Source organism: Myxocyprinus asiaticus, chromosome 7, assembly GCF_019703515.2.
Source record: "Myxocyprinus asiaticus isolate MX2 ecotype Aquarium Trade chromosome 7, UBuf_Myxa_2, whole genome shotgun sequence".
Lineage (NCBI taxonomy): Eukaryota > Metazoa > Chordata > Actinopteri > Cypriniformes > Catostomidae > Myxocyprinus > Myxocyprinus asiaticus.
In genome coordinates, this window is record NC_059350.1 from 3,564,280 (window position 1) to 3,573,347 (window position 9,068).

The 9,068-nt window shown below is 40.7% G+C and overlaps 1 protein-coding gene across 1 annotated transcript; it reads right to left on the reverse strand.

Annotated features, from left to right (window-relative positions):
- Positions 1–3,665: 3,665 nt before the first annotated feature.
- LOC127444024 (proline-rich protein 2-like) lies at positions 3,666–8,225 on the reverse strand. Its single transcript, XM_051703153.1, has 6 exons — positions 8,169–8,225; positions 6,572–6,767; positions 4,881–5,759; positions 4,646–4,706; positions 4,493–4,543; positions 3,666–4,191 (listed from the first exon to the last, which is right to left on the reverse strand). The coding sequence occupies exons 2-6, from the start codon at positions 6,747–6,749 to the stop codon at positions 4,122–4,124; spliced, it is 1,239 nt and encodes a 412-aa protein (XP_051559113.1). The 5' UTR covers positions 6,750–6,767; positions 8,169–8,225; the 3' UTR covers positions 3,666–4,121.
- Between the last annotated feature and the right edge of the window lie 843 nt (positions 8,226–9,068).

Below are 9,068 nucleotides of genomic sequence, written 5' to 3' on the forward strand. Positions count from 1 at the left end.
AAAGACCATCTTAAAGACAGCTATGTGTCATTGAACTTTTTTCGTCTGCTTGCTGTTCACAGACTGTGGCGCCCAGCTGTTTTCATACTGATATCAGTGCCACAACTCGTCCATCTTTAGTTCATTTACAGTAGCACTAGTGGTCGATGACAACATAATTATACTCGCTGTGTGGAATAGCTTACATACCGTACCACTTACTGCATACTGACTGTGCCTTATATATTGTAGGCTGATATTATTTTCTAAAAATTGTATGTAAAACAAACACAATGCAATATGCAACAATAAACATCTCATGCTGCCTTTATGTGCTTTCGGAATTATCGTAAGTATGAGTTTCCTACTTGAAAGTTGTTCATGAATGACCCCTCAAGTCGTAATTACGACTGGGAAAATCTGAGATAATTTTTATATTTCCACACTGATTGAATTTGTATATTTATATATATATACATTATATATATATATATATATATCACTCTTGGGAGCTGGATCAAATCTTGCATCAAAAAAGCGATTGTTCTTAAAAAATTTCAGTTGATATTGCTTAAAGCTCATTCATCACACTAGAAATGGAAAATATGAGGATCTAGTACTAAGCTGAGACATTAAACTCTGAATGGCATGACTGATGGGCTCTTTGATTTTGTTATCTGTTAGCCAATCAGATTGCTGACATGTTATATGTCAAGCCAATCAGTTCACATGGTGTAAGCTGATAGGTCCTTTGATGTGTAATCAACATGTACTCTCTCTTTGTACAACATTTAAATTTGATCAGTTTGCAGGTAAGCCAGTTTTCTCTGAAATCCTCCACCTCCCCAGCACCACTAGATCTTGTCTAGATCTGCTACACAGGGATTGTATTTATGTAGAATTATGCAGAAGCATGTCATGGTGCATGCTTGATGCAGCATGTCTTGTGTTTTTTCTAATTGTCTAAGCATGTCAACATGCTTAACTCAGTATGTATTTGTATGTTATGTGTTGGCTATTTATTGCAGTCTAAACAGTTGTTTCCCGAACAAAGAAACACACAGTCCTTAATGAAATTCACAAGCCAAGAACTGCACTTCAAAAGGTTTTAATGATTTATATAAAACAATCATCTACTCTGAGTTCATGGAGCTACCTGGATTCTTTGCTATCTGTTCTGAATTGCATTGTTGGTCACTTTGGCAAGAAAGTTAAGAACACACAATAAATGAAAGTAAAGGAAGGAGCTTCAGTTATCAGCATTCAGTCTAACTGATCCAGATATGGTATAGGGTTTTTACAGCCTGCGAATTATGAAGAAGCCATCACGTTGGCACACTCTTTATTGGAGATCCTGTCAAATTAAAGAAAAAAACATTATTAGTCTGCATGTTATTTAAAAACAATGACTACACTATTCACAGAAGCTACTTTAAATATGATAATATGTTCACATGCAAACACATATGTGTAGACAAAGACATGTTTAACATTCTATATTAAATTAGAGCTTTAGGTTTATAAACTTACATTATAAACGCCAAAGGTGGCGCTCCTGGACCACGAGGGTGGACATCATCATGACCTTTGTCGCCCGGAGAGCGAGGTTGGTTGCCGAGCACAGTTCCTGCATCAATCCCAGGTCAGAACTACCCTTGTGCAGTTCTTTTAGCGCCTTGGCCTGGTGTAATTTCAGGAGAGCCATGGCGTTCAGGGCAGAGGCAGCTTGTCCAGCGGCACCGTAGGCCTTAGCCATCAGGGACGACGTAAACCTACAGGCCCTGGACGGGAGTTTCGTGCGCCCGCACCAGGTGGCGGCACTCTGCGGACAGTTTAAGTGCACCGCGAGCGCCTTATCCACCTGGGGGATCACCGAATACCCCCTGGCCGCTCCGCCATCGAGGGTAGCGAGAGCGGGGGAGCTGAAAGATCGGGACCGGGCAGTAAAAGGTGCCTCCCACGAGCTTGTCAGCTCCTAGTGCACAGAAAGGAAGCCCAGGAACCAATCATCAAGCCCCGAGGGTTCAGGGGAGAGTGGAGGGTTCCACTCTAGCCCGACGCTCGTGGTCGCACGGGAAAACATGTCCGTCACTTACGCGTCAGCCTGGGACTGGGCGACGCCTCCGCATTTGACTGGACGAGCCTGCTCTCCGATGCTGCGCTAGATAACTCATCCTCTTCCTGGGCTCTGAACGAGAGGTCAAACTCGCCCTGAGACGAGCCGGCGATCTCACCCGAGCGCACCAGGGCAAGCGAGCGTGCTGGGGAATAGGAGGTCCATGGGTGGATACCAGGCAGAGGTGGTCCCACTGAGGTCCCCAAATCGCCCCCAGCACTAACCGACGTGGCCTCAAACCCGTAGGTAGAAGGACCAGCGCGGGGAGCCGCTGGGGTGGCTTGCTTTCTTACGAATGCAAGCCACGACCGCAACGTTGCTATGGTCATGTTCTCGCAATGAGGACATGATCCATCCACGAACGATGTCTCCGCGTGAGCAGCGCCCAGACACACAAGACAGCGATCGTGGCCGTCGGAAGTGGAGAGATAACGACCACAACCAGGAATAACACACAAACGGAAAGGCATCTTTAAAAAGACGCGTCTTTAAAAAGACGTTCCGTGTGTGCCGCTCTATCAGAAAGAAAATATACTCTATTAGAATATACTCCTTTAAATGTTCTGCCGAAGCGCCTAGGGGCGTTCTCTGCAAACCACAGATGCAGAGGGGGAGAAGCCGCTGAAATGCGGCGTAAGATCCAGCAGAGAGAGGTGAATGAACTCGGCGGATGAATTCAGCTCAATGAATAGAACCTCTCGGCTCTGAAGAGAAAATCTGAATGAGTGGTTGCATACCAGCTCCTTTTATACCCGTATGTCCGAGGGAGTGGCATGCAAATTCCACTCGCCAATTCTCATTGCCCTTTTAAAAAAAGATCAGAGGTGTTTGGGACTCCCAAGAGTGACCCCTAGTGTAACTACATCGACACAACGTCGAGTGAGTGACAGATAGGGAACTGTGGTTACTGGCTGCATCTGAAAACAGGAAAATGCTGCCTTCGGAGGCTGTATATGGAGGTAGGAAGGGATGAAGGCACATCCGAAACCAGTGTTCACATCACATCCTGTCTACTGAGATACAGTACATTCATCTGATCGATTTTTGAAGGCAGCATAGATGTATCCTTCGCTGCCTATGAAATCTGACAATCCTGTGCATGCGGATCCACAGCGGTTGAGCTGAAGAAAGAAAATGGCGGCCCAAGAGGCAGTTAATAGCCAGTTAGTCTATAAATGTACATTTTTTTTCCCCCTCTTTTTCCAACTTTTGATTCCATTTCTAGCAAGAAAGTAGTATTGTAGTTATTAAATATACTAGTTTTTATCTTCAAAACTCTCTTGATTTTGTTCCAGATTAATAGTCCTTGGCCTGTCTGAAACCAGCTTCCGGAGGTACCTTTGTACGCAAACGCTGTCTGTAAATTCATTGACTGATAGGTTAGTGAGGCAACAAGGCAGCTACCTTAGGATTCGGACGCAGCCATTGATGTCCAAAAAAGCCAATTTTTAGGCTTATGAAATGGCTACTAATTAGCAAATAGTTGTTTTTGGAATTCTCACCATTTATTAAACATGGGTGTCTTTTATCATATTAATATCTAAATAAAAACATATCAAGCACTTCAGATGTTTAAATATTTTTAATGATAAAGTGACAGTAGCGTATATAAATTACAATACAGTATCAGTACAGTATGTGATATAAAGATAAGAGAGGTTCATGTTAAGTGAATACAGAAATTTGGATTACAACTTATCTCACTGCACTTTTACAGTATTACAGCAATTAAATAAAGTTTCTTTATGCACAAATGCCCTCTGTTCAGTATCTATTTGGAGCCTTTAGACGTTTAAAAGCACCCAGGTCCCACCACCATCATAATAACCCAAACATGATTCAATCAAAAGCAGTCACCATGGACTATCAGACTGAGGACATTGTTACTCTGTAGTTCACTGGTACGTCTGCAGTATTATACCAGATCAGAAGAGTAAAATAATGGTGTTAGTGTTATGGTCAGCAGCAGGAGGAAGCTGTCTAGTCTGGAGTGGGGTTTGGCTTGTTCGTGGGGCCATTGGATGTTTTAAGCACACTCAGCAAAGTACAGAGAGGGAACGACAGAGCGACACTCCTTCATCAAGAGCGTATCCAACCTGTAACACACCAAAGACAGTCAACACTTCAAGACTTCAGGCCTTAATTCTCTAATGCAGGTATACTTGAGTGTATTGCTGAATGTATACAAGCAGTATTTACAAACATGTTTGCACACAGAATATATGTGGGTATCTACAGTATCACATAACACACAGTTGTTATTTTAGTGCATGAAATCTGGTATAACTATGGTCTTATATTCAATACATTTTATTTTATTATTTATTCTTAACATTTATTGAGTGTACATAATTTGTAAAATTATAAACTGCCATAAGATCATTATTTTCAACTTACGCGTTAGGAGGAGGAGTAAAACCGGAGGGTTTCTCTTTGGGTTTTGGTGTCCTGTTAAGAAAATTAAACATAGAGATGAGTCATTAATGTAATAGTTGCTATAAAGACATTTCTATTTAGTTCAATTTCTAAAGTGTGTGTGTGCGTACTTACATGCTGCTAAACAGGGTCTTCAGGCAGGCAATGTCATCCATGATGTCATCATCAATCAAAGCTTTTTGGGGGGGAAAAAATCAAAACTTTAATTTATGTTTCTAAACATTTACAGAATTCACTGTTTCTTGCAATTCGCTTTCAGTTCAGACAGGCCAAGTACTGGAAAATTGTTGTGTTGCACCAGGTAAAGACAAAGTGCTGTGATTAATTTGATATTTTCTCTCAAACTCACCAGTGCAGTTCATTTTGCAAACATTGAGAGTTGGCACCTTGCCGGAATCACAGGCTAACTGCTCACTGAGCTGAAACACTCCAAACAGATTTGAGACTGTGGGCAACTTTGGCTCCTTCACTTCACGGACACGTCTGTTGGGTTTTCGAGGGGGGCCCCGAGGGTGGGCCTCAGGGGGACTTTGAGGTGGAGCTTGTGGTGGGCCATGAGGTGAGCCTAGATGTGAAGCTTGAGATGGGCTTTGAGGTGGAGATTGAGATGGGCTTTGAGGTGGTGCGTGAGATGGACTTTGAGGTGGAACATCACGTTGTCTTCGAGGTGGAGCTTGAGGTGGGCCTTGAGGTGATCCTTCGGCTGGGCCTTGACGTGGGCCATGAGGGGATCCTTGAGGTGGGCCTTGATGTGGACTTTGAGGTAGGCCTTTAGGGTATCCTTGAGGTGGGCCTTGATATGGGCCATGAGGAGGGCCTTGACGTGCACCTTGAGGTGGACCTTGAGGTGATCCTTGAGTTGGAGCTTGAGGTGGGCCTTGAGGTGGGTCTTGAGTTGGAGCTTGAGGTGGGCCTTGAGGTGGGTCTTGAGGTGGAGCTTGAGGTGGGGCTTGAGATGGGCCTTGAGATGGGGCTTGACGTCGTCTTCGATGTGGGCCTTGACGTGGTCCTTGTGGTGGGCCTTGACGTGGTCCTTGTGGTGGGCCTTGAGGTGGGCCTTGAGGTCGGCCATGAGGTCGGCCATGAGGTGGGCCTTGAGTTGATCCTTGAGGTGGACCTTTAGAGGGGCCTTGAGGTAGAGTTTGATTGAGCTGCTTCTCCTCATGCTTAATCGCAATGGCTTTGACCATGTTGGTGTTGAAGGCTGAAGCATTTGCTTTGCAGACAACTGACACAGGATGAAATAAATAAATAAATAAATAAACAAACAAACAAACATATAAATAGTAAGAAAGAAGGGAGAAGAGAATCTGAAATAAAAACAGCCTTATCTCATGATAATTAAATGACTGTGGCTACATTTTTGCAAAATGAGATTATGTTGTTCATTACATGTGTCCCGGCAGTTCTGAAGGGAAATCTCCACAGTGTGGTGCTAAAAGCAAGATAAATGCTCCCAAATCAATGAGGCTTTTAAGGTTAATGCTCTTTTTAGTTTTAAATCAATAAAACCAGCCTCCCTACCCTAAACCTAAACCGAACCGATAGTGCCATTACAAGCAAATGTGAAATAAAAAATATAATTGCTGAAGCTACCATGTCATTTTGTGGTGCTTCTATGACACTTTCGGCTCATGTGTCGACTCTTTAAGACACGTGCTCTTTAAGACTCGTACCCTGGTTCTTCGCTTCACAAGTGCAACTCTCTTTCAGTTGAGCTATGCCACAATTTGATCATGCAGTTGGGTTTAAATGTAGTTGGGTATGTGATGCAAACGTTAAAATGTATCACCTTACAAGTCATGCACAGCAGTAAAATTATCATAAGAAAAAAAGTAAATAGATGATGATCTGCAGTTTTGCTGGTGATTTGGGTTAAAAGGAATAAGTCATTGTTGTTGTAGTGCCTCTAATATTCATTTCACCAAGAACTGCCTTGATACGTACAGAGTCCCATAAAATTTATTTAGCAAAAATGTAAATATAGTGACGTGATTCTTTGAGACAAGGTTGAAGAAAAGGCTCAACTCTGTTACTCACTTGCTGCGATGAAATCGTCTACTGTCATATTGTTTCCCATGGCTGTCAGCTGAAACTGAGCTGCTTCAAGATGAGCCTTCAGCTCACATTTACTCAGAACCCGTCCCTCACTCACACTGGATACCACCAGAACCAGAGTCAACACGGCCAACATCTTCACTGAGAGAACACTCTCCATCTCTCTCAGTTCTGATATCTGTAGATGAAACACATAATTTAACACTTTTAAACAATTTTTTATTGGAAACGTGTATATGTTGTGTGTTTCATACAGAAAATGTGTAAAAGTGTCAGTGCAAACGTTAAAATACACTGGTCAATTTCTTAAGAAACGAGATGGTGAGCTCATCATGTAGCGTTGTTTTCATGGCGACTATGTCACTTATATCGGAGCGACATCTCAGCCACTGCTCAGAGAAGACGAACTCAACACTGCAAAATACCCACCATTTGTGTTTTTACTGTGATGTCAAGCAATGCAAGTTGTCATGTGGTATCTGTTGATGTTTTTTATGATGGTCTATGATAAGTGTTGGGTAAGTAAATCCACTACAAATGACAAATTCTTCTCTAAAATTGTAATCAGAATACTTTACTGATACTCCATGGAAAAGTAATCACATTACTAATTACTTTACTTTTAAGTTACCTTCTAATACATTTTTCACAGAAAAGTAATTGTTTTACTGCTCAACGAATGTAAACAATGTCTTTATACACTGGAAGAGCGACGTTATAAAGAAACTCACCGCTAAAATTATTTCCATGTCCATTGTGAATACTCCGTGTAGCTATGTACAAAACACTGCCTACACAGAAGTCACTGCCAAACCAAGCAATTTCCTACTGGTCAATGCTGCAAATTTGCCTGTTAAAGTTCACAACTTGAGCCCCATGCGAAATTGGCATAGAGAAATTCTTTGCCACTGGAAGTCAAAAGTCGTGTGGATTCGCATTGAGACAATTTTGTCAGCGGAATTGCGCCGTGCAGAGGTAAAGACTCTGTCACTTTTGCATGGCGAAATTCCGTGGATTTCGCAGATAGACCAATGAAAATAGTGTGTGCGGAACACAAAAACGCATCCTGTGAGAAGTCCACTTAGGACCGATTGATGAACTCAATTGTAAAATGGATTGTAGGCCAATAAAAGGCTTATTCAATTCAATTATGTGGAAAAAAAGCAAACAATATGTTGACTTCTGAAGCCACTTTTTGTATTATCCAATAATAGCTTTACTCATCTATCACAATAATGTAATGTCGGAATTATCTGAATTATTATATTTATTAAATCATTAATGTATCATGAATATAATTTTAATGACATATATTAAATTCTAGCAATTTTTATATATGAAATTAATTGTGAATAATTAATCAAATCTTATGCAATTAATCACATTCATTAAATTTAGTTGAGAACTGGTACATCCTGTAATTTATTCAATTAAAAAAAGTATTAAAAAATATTTTTTAACAAATATAAATAAATAATATATTTTCATTATACATTCTTTATTACATCAATTACAAGTAATGCACAGCTAATGAGCACAACAATTACAACAGTAAAAGAGGTATTATAAAGAGTCTTACCAGACGTTCTGTTGAAATGTTATTTGTTCGAGATACAGATGATAGTCTTTACTGTCCTACTTTACTGTGACCCATCAGCACCAAGACTTATATATGCAAGTATTACGTCACCTGTAGCTGCACCTGTGCTATTGGTTCATCCCATCATAGTTAAAAATTTGTTTAAATTTGTTTCAACATGTGCCAGAGGAAAATGGACTGGATGACTTTTTGTTCTTCTCAAGGTTTCTCCCTCAGCCTTCCTAATCATCGTAGGGCAATCTTTAGAGTTTTTAGACTGATGCACTATAAAACGTGGTTACATGCATTTCTTACCCAATGCTAGTTTTACTTGATCTGGGCCCAGTTTCTAGAAACCCCTTAAGTTAAGAAATTCAACTGTACACTGACCCTTAAAAACAACTTTTGTTCATGTAATCTAAAGTATGCAGGTTGATCTCATCATATTAGTCAATATATTTTACCATTTTTTTACAGTGTGTTTTTGCTGCATGAGCCTTGAAAATCTGTTCACCTTTAAAACACACACGCTTACAGTAAGATTTACAATTCAAATAGTCCGGACATTCATCTACTACTGGAGGTCCAGACTGCACCACTCATATAATAGAGGATCGAAGTCACAATAAAAACCTAAAATCAATGTAAATCCTTACTGTACATTATTTTCATTGCATTAGTCAGGGTGGACCTAACAAATCCCTGTTTAATGCCTGTTTATATAGTGTATAAGTCCTTTGTAATTTGAATAGCTCTTTCTAGGAACTGGGTTAAGAACTGACAATGGGTTTGATCGCTTCGAATAACCTAATTAAATGAACATTTAGGAATTATACAAGGACATCAGTTCAAATCATACCTGATTTGCAATGTCACACAAAACTGATTAATCCAAAGTTT

Excerpts from the sequence above, each read along its gene's own strand:
- LOC127444024 (XM_051703153.1), bottom strand. The coding sequence starts at position 6,749 with ATGGAGAGTGTTCTCTCAGTGAAGATGTTGGCCGTGTTGACTCTGGTT. Across the intron at positions 5,760-6,571 it reads AGACGATTTCATCGCAGCAA|TTGTCTGCAAAGCAAATGCT; the intron begins GTGAGTAACAGA and ends ATCCTGTGTCAG. Across the intron at positions 4,707-4,880 it reads TTGCAAAATGAACTGCACTG|CTTTGATTGATGATGACATC; the intron begins GTGAGTTTGAGA and ends CCCCCCAAAAAG.